Genomic DNA, 16,843 nt, shown 5'->3' on the forward strand with positions numbered 1-16,843 from the left:
TTTTGTTCCATTTGCCATCTGTGTGTGTGTTTGTGTATAAACCTTTATACACAAATACCTAATTTTTTTCTGAACTATTTGTTAGTAAATTGGACACTCATGCATTGATATAATCTCTTATTTAACCCAGTTGGTATTTAAATTTTACCATTTGTCTTAATATCCATTACTAGTATTTTTTTTTTTTTTTTGCCTGATTTAAGCTCCAATTCAAGTCTTAGTCTGTTCAGACTGCTATTAAAAAATACCATGAATGGAGTAGCTTGTAAACAGACATTTGTTTCTAACAGTTCTGGATGCTGGGAAGTCCAAGATCAAGGTGCTGGAAGGTTTGGGATTTGCTGTCTGGTGAAGGCCTGCTTCCTGATTCATAGATAGCACCTTCTAGCTGTGTCCCCATGTAGTGGAAGGGTCAGGACCACTTTCTGGGGCCTCTTTTATAAGGGGCACTAATCCTGTTCATTAGAGATGTGAGGAGGTTATGGATAGAGAAGCCAGGCATGACCCACAGCTCATAACCATTAAGAGGGGAGGTCTTTGAAGACCTAGGATAGACTGCTCATTTACCTTGCCTGGAAGGATGAACTATTTGGTAGATGATCTTTTATACCTGAACTATAAATCTCCATAAGACACACGTAGGGATGAGTGGGATGTTGTAACTAATCCTTGGATCTTACTAAATTTCCGGACACAAGCACTTCATGAAGCCTAGAATATGATCAGGGAATTGAAACAGAAGAGGATGACCTTATGTAATTTTCTGCCTTTTTACACTTCCTAATGGTGCTAGGGCAGGGAGTTCTTCTTACTCTTTGTAAAGTTGCTCTGAGAGCTCTTTTTCTAGACTCTAGCAAAAAGAGCCTTGCCTAGCAGAAAAGCATGCCAGGGTTTTTTTTTTCTGGCTGAACAGTTTTATATTTCCACACTGTCTACACACTAGAATGTAAGTGCCTTGGGAGCAGGGACCTGATTTATTCTTACTAGCATCCACCACTGTATGTGCTTAGTAATTATTCATTGATTGATTGGTTTTCTGGAACAACCCCAACTGCTTTGGGATATGTAAGATGGGAGATACAGTGAGATGTTGACTTGTGTAAGTACAAAGCTTTTCTGTGTTAGTTTAATCTTATAACCCTGGGTGGTTCTGCAGTTTCCCTTGTACAAGCAAAATCACTACAGCAGTTTCAGAGTTCAGTTATCCTCAACAACTTTTTTTTAAAATCACATTGTTCATATGTCAGGGCCAGATAGCCCTTAAGAAGGAAGCTTCTGTATACTTAAAAGCCCATTTTAGAGAAAAGTAAAGGGAGGCCTTCCTGGCAACCCTAAAGGGATATTGTGTAGGTGACTTCTATGCCGCCCAGGAAGAGGAATTCTGGAAATGTGATTTACATTCTTCATACTCCCTTTGTGGGTCTCATTCTTGGGCCTGATAAAACCTGAAGCTTGATATATTGTAATTCTTCCAGCCAAGGAAGTGCTTGAAACTCTTCCCTCTCTGTCATGGGGACAGGCGCTGGAGGAACTTGAGGGATATGCTGAACAAGGGCCTATAAAATCAGGCAGTGCTTCCAGCTGGGATGCCTGTGTTCATCAGTTGTAGAAACCAACAGTTGGACTAGGGAAATCCACCAGCCTAAAATGAATATCTGTTTGAGTTATTATCCCAGAAATATTTCCTGTCTTTGGGATTTGCTGGTAGGCCATTCTTGCCTTGAGTGAAAGGGTCAGATTTTCCCGTAAGCGCTTCAGCTCCCTTGCTATTTTGGGAAATCATCTCTCCACATGCATATGCTTAATCAGGAGCTGGAGCATAGTGAACTTCATTGACTTTGGCCTGTGCCTGAATTAGGATCTCTTCCTTGGCCAAGTGAATGCTCTTGATGAGTTTCCCTCCTTCTGTGATCATGTTGTAGGGCTTTTGATTAGACATTGTTGTATGTAATCCACCCTCAAGTTGACAGGCATTCCTCCAAGTAAGGATAAGATCTGGCTCATGGTGACTCTGCTCCTGGGATCTCCTGGGGACAGGCTGGTGCTTTTAGAACTGCCCTGTGCCTTGATCTTAATTTATCTGTTGTATTCAATATCATTGGAAGCCAGGAAAAGGCCAAATACCTGACCTCTGTTCCAGGGCTGTGATATTGCACCCACTCCAAGCTTCCTTTGATCCTTGCTTTGCCCAGCCAAACACGGAAACTCCTTAGCGTTCCTTGGTCTCCAGAGGTCCATCTGACTGTTGATTTGTGATGTTTGGTCTTCCTATTACCGTTTTATTTGATTACATGTGGTGGAAGAAGAAGGCTTTGACAGCCAACTGGAAAGAAGCTATTGAGAATCATGCCTCTCCAAGTGTCCACGTGAAGATTTGTGTTTCTCCCATGATCACCTGACTGTCATGTGACAATTCTTGAGGGATAGAACCTTGGCTTCATTTGGTCTGGTCTGATTATAAGAACTTAGAAGGGTAGGCAAAGGGCGCTATAGATAGCTTACAATATTGCCGTTAAGTTCACTCCATCTCCAAATAAAGACAACTCCCTGACCATTCATTTCAAACTGTTTATTAAAACTAACTCAGATATGCTGAAATAATGCCTAATAGAGACCAAAAGACTATTCATCTAAAAATGTTGTGTAGTGAAGAGAACTGTTGAGTTCCTTGAGGTGGAAACCAATAAACTTAAACAAAAAATTTGGAACAATGCTGTGTATAAACTGTTGGTGCTGGGTTAGGAAGACACGGGTTTCAGATAATTCCCATATGTGTAACAAACATATTACAGGCACATGGCCTTCCTCATCTCACTTCCATTCCCACCTCTCTGAAATATTATCGTGTGAGCTGTGAAACAGTGGAACTTCACTTTAAAATGTGTTTTATAATTGGAACTTTGAGTAAGTCTTTCTTACCTTTCTTTCTAAGTGGAGTGAGGCTCTGAGGGTCCCAAGGACCAGTGTGGGAGGGTGGGGATGAGTAGAACAGTGAGGATCCCCTGTTTCTCTTGGGGATGTAGGGCAGTTTGAATTTGCCAAGACTCTATCTGTCTCTTCTTATTTGTATAATATATTTTGTATTTATACTATATGTTGTATTTTATATTTGGCTGACTGACTAAATCAGGTGATATAAGGGTTAAAATAAAAAATAGAATTTAGAATAAATTAAACTCCAGTGACTCATTTATGAGGGTAAGGTTCAGAGTACAACAAAAAAAATAATCATTAGTCGGAAAAACTACCAATGGCCTTAATTAATTTAGTCACAAAAGCAAATCTTAAATAGAATATTGTTAGCTGGCCATAGCTTTTTTTTTTTTTTTTTTTTTTTTTTTTTTTTTTTTTTTTTCTTTTTCCAGAAACTAGTTTTTGGCGACATGGAAAAATGTCAGTATTGAGTTTATATATTTAAAAAACATGAAGCACCTCTCTTTCCTCAAGCTATCTCTTCCTATTTTTATTCTGCGTTAAGAGGCTTGGTCTAAATACGGGATACACCATTTCTTCAAGTGCTAAAGGTCCTTGGCTGATGACAGTTTTTCCTGGTGGTTTCCTGTGCTTCGTTTTCTGAGATAGCATAATTTCAAGTAAAATAAACACTTGATTTCTGTCTCTTGTGGTTCCTAATGTAGTTTTTTTGGCCGAAGAAAAAAGTCAGTGTTCTGAGCCAGAAAGTCACCATTATTCTGCTGCTCAAATCTATTATGGCTAGCCCACTTGGGAGGTTCAGCCATACTTTATGTGGGCACCTAGTCTGGGCATCTGTAGGTATTTAGGGCTATGTTAGGGCAGATTGCCCAAGAGAGGGAGGTATTAGACGCCGGGAACTGATGGTTGGCCCTGGATTGTAAAATGCCTTATAAAAAAGTGGGTGTAAGACTGTTGATGCTCAGTGAGGACACTGAGTGAGATGAGAACTCACACTTAAAATAATTGAGAATTTAGAGTCTTGGTTTGAATCTGAAGACATGGTTGATTTTAAGGACAGAAAATTATTTTTTTCTAAATTTTCACTTCTATATTATTGACCTTTGAAGAATGTGAGGGTTGCGGTGCCGACTCTCTGTGTAGCCAAAAATCTCTATATGACTTTTGATTTTCCCAAAACCTAACTGCTATGGCCTATTGTTGACTGGAAGCCTTACCAATAACATAAACAGCTGGTGAACACATATTTTTATTATATACTGTATTTTTACAATAAGGTAAGCTACAGAAAAGAAAGTGTTAAGAAAATCACATGGAAGAGAAGATACATGTACTGTGAATCATGTAGGGTGAATCATCAAGGGTCTTCATCCTTACTGTCTTCACGTTGAGTAGCTGAAGAGGAGGAGGAAGAGGAGGGTTGGTTTTGCTGTCTCAGGGATGGTGAAGGCAAAAGAAGATCTACGTGTAAGTGGACCCGCACAGTTCAAACCCTTGGTGTTCAAGAGTCAATTGTATTTACATCATCTTCCACTGCAACCCTGCATTCCTGCAAGCTGAAGGCACTGATGAGAGTCACATTCAGATTTTGAATACTGGCAGGAACAGGGCCCTTCCAGCCTTGCCCAGGGGTGCCACAGGGAAGGGACGTAACCTTGTTGGGGCTATAGCTGTGGAGAAGCAGTAGGGCCCATGTGGTCTAGGGCACTAACATCAAGTTGGTGACTTTTCGAGTGTGTGGTGTGAATTGGCAGATATGGGAGCAAGCAATTTTGGCCCAGGTTAATGGTGACCTTTAGGTTTTGCCACCTGGTATCAGGAACAATGGGATGTTGCAACCAAGGGCATAAGGCAAAGTAGTAAAAGGCGCTGTGGTTGTGGCAGGTGACCTTTAATGATTGCCAAGGAGAACTCAAGAACCATTTGGACACCTTGCCAACAAAAGAGGAAGGACCAGGGCCTGGAACTTCACAGATCTCTCATCTCTCCTGCCCTGGGCTCAGAACAAATGTCTTTGCTTCTAATTATGGAAATTGCATGTTAGCTGCTACCTGTGTATTCCAAAAATTTAGAATGCTGAGCCAATTAGGGGAAATGTCTTTACATTAGGAGGGAAACTCCTTTCTCATGATTTTGCTATCCTTGTGACAGTTGGAGTTTGAACATTTCTAATCATTGATACGAAGAATCTTTTTTTTCCTGTCAAGGAAATTTATTTCAAGCCAGGTATTTTATGACATTAAAGATGTAGTCATTGCTTGCAGTTTGTTTTCTGGCATATCCTGTTCTTTTTATAGATAGCTACGTGGCATCTGAATCGTGTAATGATTCTATCTGTTCTTAAAACTTTAAATTTGTTGCAGTATGAAAATTGTTCTTGTGCATTGTTCTTTGGGGGGCAGAAGATGCCAGTGTCTTTTCAGAGTGAATAGTGGCGTGTTGGACTTTTTTCTTTTATCCTCACTGCCCCATTTGATAAGGAACCAAGATCATGCTCTGATATTTGGACTGACCCACCTGATCCTCCAGTGAGAAATATGATGCATATTGTGCTTTCATACTGGCAAGCTTGAGAACTGAAGCTGGTTTTTTTTTTTCTTCCTTGTTTGTGACGGTCTTTGAAATATAGCTGACATTCTGAGTTAAGCTTTCCCTACTGGAGAATAGTAAAGGCCTGTACTTACAAGGTATGAATATCAGATGTTCATTTAAGAAACAGAAGAGCAAAAACAAAACCACGTGAGAGGTCAGGCACCTCGTCCAGTACCACTGCAACAGGCTTCTCTGGGGAGGCCTCAGCCTGGCCCTGTACTTGGAAGTTGCTCTCAGGGAAAGTGCTTATATATTTTCTTCATCTGCTAATTGGGAGATACTTTAATGGTCTAACATGGCTCTTGTCCTCATCTAAACTACATTTAAGGCCAAAGATGAGGCCACATCATATGGCCTGTCCCCAAGGATGCATGAAGAAAGAGCTCCTCTTTACGTCAATGAGTCTTGGCTCAGCATGAGCTGGCTTCATCTTCGGTCCTGCATCCTCAATCCTGTGTTTGTCCCCTCTCAATGGAGCACAAGTCAGACAAGAGCCTACCCCAATGAAGCCAGAGGCCTCAAAGCAGCAGAGAAATCTCTCCTTCACATGTCACATATGCCTAGACCCTGAGAGTATATGACTATTACCATGAAGATAGGTACCTTCTGACCCTGAAGAGCAGCCTTTTATAATTTCTTCCTTCACCCTCCCTATTTGCTTCTCTGAGGTGTGTCATGTAGCCAGAATTTTATCAAGTTAAAAGTAAGGTATATGATAGACTGGACAGGGAAAATGTGGCACATATACACCGTGGAATATTACGCAGCCATCAAAAACGATGAGTTCATGTCCTTTGTAGGGACATGGATGAACCTGGAAACCGTCATTCTCAGCAAACTGACACAAGAGAAGAAAGTCAAACACCGCATGTTCTCACTCATAGGCGGGTGTTGAACAATGAGAACACATGGACACAGGGAGGGGAGCACTACACACTGGGGTCTGTTGGAGGGAAATAGGGGAGGGACAGCGGTGGGTAGGGAGTTAGGGGGGGAATGGCATGGGGAGAAATGCCAGATATAGGTGAAGGGGAGGAAGGCAGCAAATCACACTGCCACGTGTGTACCTATGCAACAATCTTGCATGTTCTTCACATGTACCCCAAAACCTAAAATGCAATAAAAAAAAAAGAATAAAAGTAAGGTATGTACTGTGTGTCCATGCTAGGAGCTTGATGTTTCAAGCCAGACAGTAGTAGATAGGTTATTTTAAATGCAAATGTGTCTTGAGGATCACGGAAGGGAAGTAAGTACTGTCTTGGAGAATCTGGATTGGGTTATGGCTACAACTATGGAGCATATAAAATAAGTTTAAGACTATTTTTGCTTTAAGATTGTTTTGAGATTTTTGCGAAACTCACTGAGAGATCCAGAGACAACCTGAATAGTGGATCCTGAGTTCAGAGTGTCTGTGTTTTCCTCCCATGTGTTCCCAGTTCTCGGGGTCCTGGCAATCTGGACCACCTTGACCACTGAACCAGTGCTGACAGAAAGGCAGGAAAAGCAGCAGCTGCTTCTCTTATCCTCAGTCTCAAGGGCCTCGGCTAAGGGGCCTCACGGCCAGGTCCCTGCCAAGGACATTGGCTTTCGTGAGTGACTTGATCACACACTGATGTTTCAAGGCTGGGTGCTTCCCAACTGGAGCCCTGAAAATGCTTGCGTGACATCCCTGGAGAAGGCAACAAACTTGAAAGAAACTCCCACAAAGTAAATCACCAGGACCGGATGGTTTTCATCCAAGAGTTGGGGAGGAAATGAAGTGTGAAATAGCACAGATACTGATGAAGACATTAGTTCTCCATTAAAACCACAACTGTGTCGGAGCAGAGGAAGTTTGCTAACATGATGACCTTATTTCTAGAGAGGAGAGATTAGTGGCCTCTCAGATGCCTCTGGAAAATCTGGGCCACTTGGAAAGAATAACATAAAATCCGAACAATGCCACAATAATCTTTATTTCCTGAAAGCAGGTAAGAAGGATATTGTGACAATTTGTGCAAAACAGCATTCCAGTGGAGATCTTAGAAATAATATGAAAATGAATATATAACACATATGTTGCTATTCCCTACTCTTGTGTCCATGAAAGACATGACTAATCAATCTGGTAGGTACTCTTTCCTTTGAGTTTGGGCCTCATGCTTCTGAATTTCAGGCTCTCAAATGCCACATTCAAATGGCTAGAGTTGACATGCATGTTGAAACTCATTTGCTCTCCCTTCCTAAGAGGCTGTATTTTTTTTGGTTCACACCACACTGACTCATAGTTAAATTGTAGATAATGACAAGAAGGAGGTCTTTCATAGGTAGTTTAGGAGCATGACAAGAAACATGTTACCTTCTTTCTCCTAAGGACAGAGTTAGCGGAACATTTGCCTATAAATAATAATATTTATCTTGTGTGAACTGAATTCAGATGTGCGATCACAGCTCAAACCATGGTAGGGTCTTTCTGGAGGGAAGAGAAGTCACTTCCTCTGAGGCAATAAGCAGCATGTTTCAGAAGATCGTTTTGAGAAATGGGGATCAAGAGTGAGATCTTTCATTAGGTATTTCCTTGTGGAGTTGAAAAAAGGTTGTCGACATTGAGTCCTGCCATAACAGTGACTCTGTGGGGTAAAGGCGAAGTGAGGTATGCTTTGAGAGAAGAACTGCACTGAGGCCCAGAGGGGAAAAGAGACAGGCAGATTGGGCCCTAGAGAAGCTGAGCAACTTCATGTAAAACCCGATGTGTCTGTGGGGCTCGCTTTTGTTTTAGGAAGGAGCGGAAGGCCAGCTCTGCTGCTGGTCTGAGAATCCCACAGGGACAGTCCCCAGAACAGTTTTCCATTGGGTCGAGCAAAGCCTTCTTGTGCTAATAATAATTAGAACAATTTGGTTATACTAATTATCCTGCAGCCTAAGAGGCTATGTGATAGAGCCAGTCTCTTGGTATGGACTGTAAGCTGGACTTTTAAAGATGTTCCCTGACTGCCCATGATAAAATGAGCTATTTTGCTTGATCAGTGAAAAGTAGCCACATAGTTTTCTTAACAGAGAATCAGAATATAGGAAAAGCCACTTAGCATGATAGAGACCCTGACTGTACCGTGATCCTTCGGTGAATCACCACTCTGGAGATGGCCAGATGCTGTGCTGCAGAAACCAAAGGAACGAATAGGGTCTGTTGGTCAGCACACTGGGCTGCACACCTGGCTGAGAAACCCTCCAGCACAAGATTAACTCATGACCTTGCTCACATCTTGCAGATTCACAGATCATGGAAAGAGAAGCTGGGATGGTCATTTTGTCTAGATCTTTGTCTCCTAGGAGCAAGCAGTTAACATCTCCATTTTAAAGATGAGGAAATCGTTGCTCAGCAAGAGTAAGGAAGTGCTGCTGCTGGGGGAGGCATGAACGAGATTGAGGAGACAATCCAGGCTCTCAGCAAACAGGTCTTCTCACTTCACCACTTTGCTGCCCCAAGTCTCAGTTTCCTCATCTCTAAGGGGTACTGCATGGATCTAGCAAGTATGGATTAAGCATGGTATTTAGAGCACATTGAGAAATCTCCGCGGGCTAAAGAATTAAATGTAGTGCTGATAACTTACATTCATAAGACACTTTATACTTTACAAAATGCTGTCATCTGCATTATTTTACTTTGCTTGTGCCTCCTCGAATTGGATAAACAGTAGGATTTCTTCTCCACTTTTCACAGATGTGTCAACTGAGGTGCCACAGGGTTAAATGGCTCCTCAAGGTCACATCTCTAGGTAGAGTCAGAATCAGGACTCACCCTCCTGCTTTCTGATTCCAAACCAGAACTAACACGCCTACCCTGTGATTCTGAATCCAGGGTTCCTTTCACCATAAAATGACAAATCATACCAAGTTAGGACTGTATTTATTATTCACTGTAATGACAGCAGAGAGTCTGTAGTGTCACAGTGTGGTAAAAATAGATGTTTAGCTGTGAGGGCAAAGAGGTTCTTGGTAGCAAACAATCTGAGCTCACCAAAATGTTCTTCTCATGGGCAGGCTCGGTTGCCATAGCCTTTGGGAAAGCCTTGGCAGGCCTACCGGGGGCAGCCTCACTGACTCACTGTGTCCAGCTTTCCCTGGGGAGCTGCCTCTCAGCCCCAGTGCCAGACACAGACATTGCCTTAGAGGTCATGAGGTAGAGGGATTTCTTCTGAGATCTGGGGACCACTGACTAAGAGCACATCTCCAGTAAGTAGACTGGATTGCATGTCTCACAACAGCAGACTTGCGGTGCAAACTTTTGGCATACGTAAGGAGAAAGACGCCGGTGAGCTTGGGGTTCCTGTGCCACTAATATTTTCCTGGGAGACAGGGGAAAAGAGGGCCAGAGTAAAAGCAGCAAGGCCAAAGGAAAAGCCACGTTTTCATTCACTTAAAAATAATGTATCATTCATCTACTTTCCCCAAGTAAGTAGATGAATATGGATTGTAATTTACTCTGCTTATATATACGTGTATGTGGGGTTAAAGAACAGATCAATGGAAGATAAAGAATCATTTATCTTTAAGATAAATGATTTTATCTTTTATCTTAAAAGATTCAATATGGCCATTTTAAGATTCACTACTACATAGAGAAACACAACTCCTCCTTCTTCATAATAAAGATAAAAATATATTTTTGTTAAGATGTACCATTAGTATTCTGTGTCAAGTTCTTTTGAATATTTCTTTCATTGTAAATATCTGGCTGAGGGAAAATGCATTTTGTTACAGCAGAAGAGAGCTTGGAAAGATGGATGTTTATTACACTTGAAGAAAACCTATCAGACCACTGTGGTCCTTAAGGTCCTTTAAAGTCATAGATTCCTCTAAGAACCTCATAAATCCCATGCATCTCCTCCCCAGAAAAACACAAGCTTTCGCAAATTTAACTTATCATTTTGAGTGACTTGTAAACCTCTAAAGCCTATCCACTGACTTTAGAAACCTCTTCATTTAAATAATTAGAAATCAATATTTTGTATAATAAATTTTTTCTTTATGAAAAAATTCATCTCAAACCATGACTGTAGTTAAAATGTACATGTATAGCCAGTGTCATATAAAATATTCTGATATCTATGACATTTCCTAGCCTATAGCATTTGCATTTTAAACATGTATTCATTGCACGTTCACTTACAGTTTTATTCGCCTTACTTTTTAAAAGATGCTATATATTGTATACTTTATTGTATACATTATATAGTTTATTGTATTGCATTTGATAACATTTGTGTAGTACTTGGTATATAAAGGAATATCTGCCTTCACTCTTAAATCAATGTTGATTATATGTAGAATATGGTATATAAAGTAATACTTTAATATATACAACAGCTCATACGCCATCAATAAGATCTTATCCTCCAGACTTGTGAATTCTTGGAAAAAATTACTTCCACATGTTCCTAAAAGTACTTAAAGATTTTTCACTGGTTGGTGGTCCATTGACTCTGAGTATCTGACCTGTCAAAATGCCATCTTTAAACTCCAGTGATGCAGAGAGGCCAGGGTTGAATTTATTACAGAACAAAGAGAGGTGATGATTAACACACCCATCTGAACGGCAGGGGGGGAAAATAATCCTTGAATGGATTAGATGCCATGATCCTAAAACCACATTCTCTCAGAGTGTTGGGTTCTTGCCCAGGAATGGGAGAGGCCAAATGCTGATGCTTTTTAAATGACAGGGTGTCTCCATGGAAGTCTGGTTAGGGACAGTAGGGGTAGAGAGTTTGGGGTCAATTGAGAAAAGCCTTTCTTTGTCCTGTGACCTATCAGATGGAGGGCCTAGACCTGCTCTGTGTGCAGTAACCCTCAAGACTTATAGATCACCTGACTAGTGTTATATAATTATCAGTCTGCCTGTCTGGGTGGAGAGTAATATTAATATGTAAATAAATGGACTTAATTTTTTAACCACTAACCAGAACTAACCTATAATTTTGGGGGGACTCTGGCATGCTGCTTTCAAGACTGGTATAAATGCTACCAAGAAGATGAAGTGAATTCCTGTATACACTGTTCCACTGAGTTGTGATATAGATAGGCTCTCTCTATTCACTGGCAATATCTGGTAGGTTCTGAACACTCCCAGGATATGTTTTCAGGGAAATTTATCTTTGTAAGAATAGCCCATGAACAGAGTAGTAAACTCATTTGCTGACTGACTTTCCTATTCTCCTGTCTTTCCCCTGGCATGTATTGCAAGCTTTATCAAAAGTATGGATTTTTAAACAGCATTGTGTAATAGCATTGATGGCGATTGACTCTGAGAAGGGGCCTATAACAGAAGGACACCATCCTAAGAAGGAAACGGACCAGCAGACGAAAGTCATTTTGACCCCCCAATCCCTGGGAGGAGGAGTGTTTGAATCGCTAGTCCAGGTGCTCAGGAAATCTCCTGTCACTCTGAGATGGGCTGGAACATGGTGCCACGTCCAAGCTTCTAAATACAGTTCAGGCTGGGTCATCATGACAGATGCTGAACTGGCACCACTATGGGAATTGAAGTGGGAACTCTGACAGTGCTTAAATGCCATGGCCCCTGGGCTCAAAGTCTTCCTAGGCAGGGACAGGGAGAAGCAGAGCAGAGTCTTGTGGGGAGGAGGGTAGAAGCAACGTTGGCAAGGAAATCCAGCTGTCTCGGTGACACTACCACTCCTTCAGAAGGCAACAGACACTCAACAACACACCAGCTATTTTGGAAGCTGTCAGTTTCTGAATTGCTGACACGCTTGAAGGACACTGTCTCTTCAAGGGTCATTCTGACCCTTCAAGGTAGGTAGGCCTGGGGAAAATCAGAGGCTTGCTATAGCCAAGGTGTTGGTCGTGGAATGAGTGGGATTAAGTGACGTGGTCAGAATGACTCAAGGAGTCGGGAATGGAGTTAAGAATAACATGTTCACTTTTGGATTCCCAAACCAGCCTTCTACACAGATGACAGTGTAAGGCAATTCCTTGCCTCACCCCACCCTCCTTTTCTTGGCCATCATAAAAAATTCACCCTGGGGTAAGCATCCTTTGATAACACATTCCCTTTCGGGAAGAGCTGTAGAGGAAAAAGAAAGGAGAGACTTGGGAGGATGGCTTTTCCTGGAGGGTCTGGGGACTTGGGATGTGAGGATAGGATTCTAAGTTTTGCAATCATCTTAATCTGGGTTTGGTGAATTGTAAATATAAAGACACTCAATGATTTCACTCTCAATAATTGTCCTGTGCCCCAAGAGTGAACACTTCTGCCATTAAAACATTTGATTTTAGGGTTTCTGAAGGTGGTGTGGGATGGTGGATGAGGCTACGTTTTGGATAGGAAAGACTTGGGTCCATTTCTTCTCTCTCATACTTCTGGGTGAGTGGCACTGGGCATGCTCCCTGTCTAAGTCTCAAAATACAGTTAAAATGCCTTTCGGGTCTCCTGTTCATGCTCCCTGGGAGTCTCACCTCGGTACTAGATTTTTTCTGCCTCCCCAGTGCGTTTTTCTTATCTTGAGCCAGGTGGGTGTTTCTGACAAGGCTATCCACCAGCAGTCAGGGCTCCCTGCAGCTTCCCAGCTCTCCACCTCCCATGGAACAGTGCCTTTGGCAGCTTCTTCAGCCTCGATAGCTCTCTCTGCTTCTCTGTTCAAGGTGAGAGTTTGCTCTGTGGCCCATTTTCCTTATTGAAAACCCAATATACCTCTCTTCTTAGTGGTCTACGTTTTCTCTCTTCCTTTAGATCTTACCACTTTCTTTCTCAGAGAGTGTGCCAGCCATTGTGGACCAGGAGAGCATCACTCAAGCAGACCCACATGAAAACAGGCTTTCTGACATGGCATTTTCATTGCTTCTTCTGCCTTTCCCTCTTTCTGCCTATTCCCCATTTCTCCTATAGCATTCAGTTTTGATGGTTTTGCTCTAGGTCCTGAAATATTTTCATCATGTGAGCTTTCCCTACTCTACATTTTACATTTTCCTTAGTGAGAGTTTTATTTCTTCATTTGAAAGCCTTCTTTCTGCCTCTCAGATATGGACAGGGAAGTGACTGGGAAAAGACCTAACCTTTATGGCTATCCCCTGTTCCAAATCATGGAAAGAATTATATTAAGTATATTTCCACTTTGTGCCAAGAGCTTCACCGTGACACATGGTAGCCACTATCTCCATTTTAGAGGAAGAAATTGGCTCAGAAAGGTTAAGCAGCTTGCCCAGTCACACATCTGGGTCTGTGGAATTCTAAAGAATGTTTGTGATATTTTTCCTTACTTCTCAGCAGCTCTGGAAACCACATTTCACTGTAGACAGCAGTGAATGTGGAGGTGTAGGGGAGCTGGTGGGCACAGGAGTCATTCTGTTCCTGAAGGAGGAACCTCTGCCTCACTATCTCTCCCTTAGCATTACTAGCTCTAGCATTTGTAGAAGAACTTGATTCTTTCCCTATTTTATCCTCATGACTGTAAGCACCTTCTCTTCTTAGGTTAATGTGCAGGAGAGTTAGTATCTGAGCATCTTCTAGGTGTTTGAGGGCTACTCACAGAAGTGACTGAACCGTTTGAACTCAGTTGAAACCTCTGAAAGACTTTGGGTCAGACCTTGCCAATCAGTTTGACACAGCTCACAGTCATGCAAGGAAAAGCTGGTAGGATTCCAATAGTTCAGGTTATGATGTCAGGAGGTGACCTGGGATTTAATAGGGATTTCATTGGGAACATGTCATGCAATTAAGACACCTCATTACTAGAGATATATTTGTCTTCTGGAAGAAGATGACAAGAATAGCATTCAAGATTCTGCATTCAGCTCCAGCCTACCCGCCCAGCTCTTCTCTGACGATATCTTCTTCTCTTACTTTGCTAAACCTACAGCATTTCATTCATTAATTCATTCAACAAAAACATTTTATTGAGTGCATCATAGGTGCCACTTATCCACGTGCTGAGGATACAAGAGGAATAACAGATGTGGTCTGGATTACATAGATTGCTGTTCTCTAAATATGTTTGGTAGATTTTATTGCCATGCCTCTACCACAAAATTCTCTTTTCCTGGAAGATCCTTCTCCTTCTTCCCGCTTTCCGCCTTTGCATCTCACAGACGTATCCTAATTACACCCAGAAAAGATCCCTGAGCTGGGAGAGATTTTCTCTCATGTCTAAACTCCCATAGAATCTTGTTGCTATTTTGCTTAGATAATATTCCCATATAATCCTGTTGTTAATTTTTCTAAGAAAAAGTAGCATTCATGTGTCAGGATCTTTTTTGTTCATAAAGTATTAATACAAATCCACATACACATGCACATTGTTAATAGTTCAGAAAAGTTTCACGAAGTAGATATGAATAATATCCACATTTTGCAAATGATAAAACTAAGGCTTAAGAAGTTAGGCAACTTACTTAAGGTTAGATGGTTGGAAACAGGAGAGATTTGGATCCTAAGATCACTGTGCTGTGTGCTGTGTGCTGTGGTGGATTTTGACTGTTATATTTTCGTTAGACTTATTTATGGACTTATTCTCTCTTCCTAAATGATTGTATAAGTTCCTGAGGACATGGATCATCTCTTATTCAATTTTGTGCCCCTAATCACACCTAGCACATAGCCAGGCCCAGGCTGGAAAATGAATATTATTTGCTGAACAAATGAATGATTGATTGAATGGTTGAATTTAGATTACTGGAGAGGTTGTTACATTGTTGTCAGCCATGTTATATTTACTAAACAGGGTGGTTTTCTATGTTTGCCTGGTGAGTCAGGTAGATTTTAAACTTGGTGTAGTTGGTGGTCTCCTGGGATCATTTGAAGGGCATTCCTGGCTGTGCTCAAATGTCTATCCTATTTACATCTTTGAAACTGCCACTTCCAGGAGCACTCTCTCCAGAGGTTATAGTTAAATTACACTTGTTTAGAAATTGGCTGCTTTGTTCTTCCACTGTAGTACATCAGCATGAATTCAGTTATGTATTGGTCCTCCGTGGGAACATTCTAACAAGGTATAAAGCAAATGCTTGTAGGGCCTTTGGAGAAAGGTCCACTTTTCACGTCACTGAAATTAAAAGACCACAATGGCAGATATATAATGGTGCTATGACAGTGGCGGGCGACGGAGGTGGTGGTGGGAGGTTGGAAGTAGTGGTGGCAAAGAGCAAAGTGCCTTGGGGATGAGTTAATATATCGCTTCACCCAGGAAAAATGCCAAGAGCTGTAGGAAGGGGCCTGGGTTGACAGCTGCTCACCGGAAACTAGTAAATCTTGAAGCCCACTCAGTTACATTTGAACATTTCCATGTGGCTTGTGGCTAATTTTGGATTATTCTATTTATGCACTGTCTGTGTGTTCATCAGGAATATTTTCTAAACAAAAAAATTGGTCTCATAAATATTAATTTTGTGGGAAGAATAAGATAAAATATTTGAAATTAGGACTGTTTTAGAAAATTCAGGACCCATATTTGTTCTTTATTTTTTTTTTCTTTGTCTTTCTGATACGCTTGGTCATTGGCATAGAATCTTGTATGTTAATTTGATACTTTACTGTTTGTGAAGTGCTTTTATACACATTATTATCAGATGAATTCTCTTCAAGCATAGATACCCACTTAAGACCATCAGAAACTTTTGAGTCCTGCACTCTGACCTGAGTTAAGCCTAAATAAACCAAATTCTGCACAAGTAGGACCTGCTTCAGCTGCCTTGCCCTATCTTTCAATGCTTCCATTAAAAATTTCTCAAAGCCCAGACATCTTCCAAGTACCTTCTAATGTTTTGCTTATTGGTCTAGGCTAAAGCAAAAGGGTGATTTGACATTGAAAGTAATCTTTAGTGTCTGTCCTATTTGGATCTTTTTCCTAGGTTGGACTGGGGATAGGAAGTGAAATACAGCAAAAGAGGACTTTTGTACTTGTGCTGATTTACTAAATAATGTTAAGTTGATGAAGAGACCTAAAATATTCTTGAATTTTTTCCATCAGACCTTCGTTTGATGGAAAATTTCCATCAGACCTTCGTTTGTATTTTCCTTTCTCAAAAAAACTGACAGTTTTAATTTCCATGGCACTACCTTCTAATTGTGCAGCCTGAGTATTCACTCTGCATTTCTGAGCTCAGAGTAGGACAGGCACACAGCTCTGCAATTCTAGTTCCGAAAAGTGGGCAACAGAATATAGTGAAAAGAGCATCAACTCTAGTGTCAGATTAATTCAGTTACCACTCTGACACCTCCCAGTTATATAATGTGAGAGAAGCCTTTTATTCATGCCATGCCTCAGTTTTCTTTTATATAAAATGGCAGCAATGATGCCTACTTTAAAGGTTTCTGTGAAAATTGCAG

The 16,843-nt window shown here is 41.2% G+C and overlaps 1 protein-coding gene across 4 annotated transcripts in view; it reads left to right on the top strand.

The window, feature by feature from the left end:
• TBX15 (T-box transcription factor 15) overlaps positions 1 to 16,843 on the top strand; it is a 115,065-nt gene that overhangs the window by 33,429 nt on the left and 64,793 nt on the right. Inside the window, exon 1 of one of the 4 annotated variants that reach the window (XM_003933532.4) lies at positions 6,583 to 12,315. The exons of the other annotated variants lie outside the window; for them this stretch is intronic. Coding sequence (XP_003933581.2) covers positions 12,036 to 12,315 — 280 coding nt within the window. The 5' untranslated portion in view covers positions 6,583 to 12,035. Of the gene's footprint in view, positions 1 to 6,582; positions 12,316 to 16,843 lie in introns of those variants that run through there. 4 annotated transcript variants of the gene reach the window in all.

This window comes from Saimiri boliviensis, chromosome 11, assembly GCF_048565385.1.
Source record: "Saimiri boliviensis isolate mSaiBol1 chromosome 11, mSaiBol1.pri, whole genome shotgun sequence".
Classification (NCBI taxonomy): domain Eukaryota; kingdom Metazoa; phylum Chordata; class Mammalia; order Primates; family Cebidae; genus Saimiri; species Saimiri boliviensis.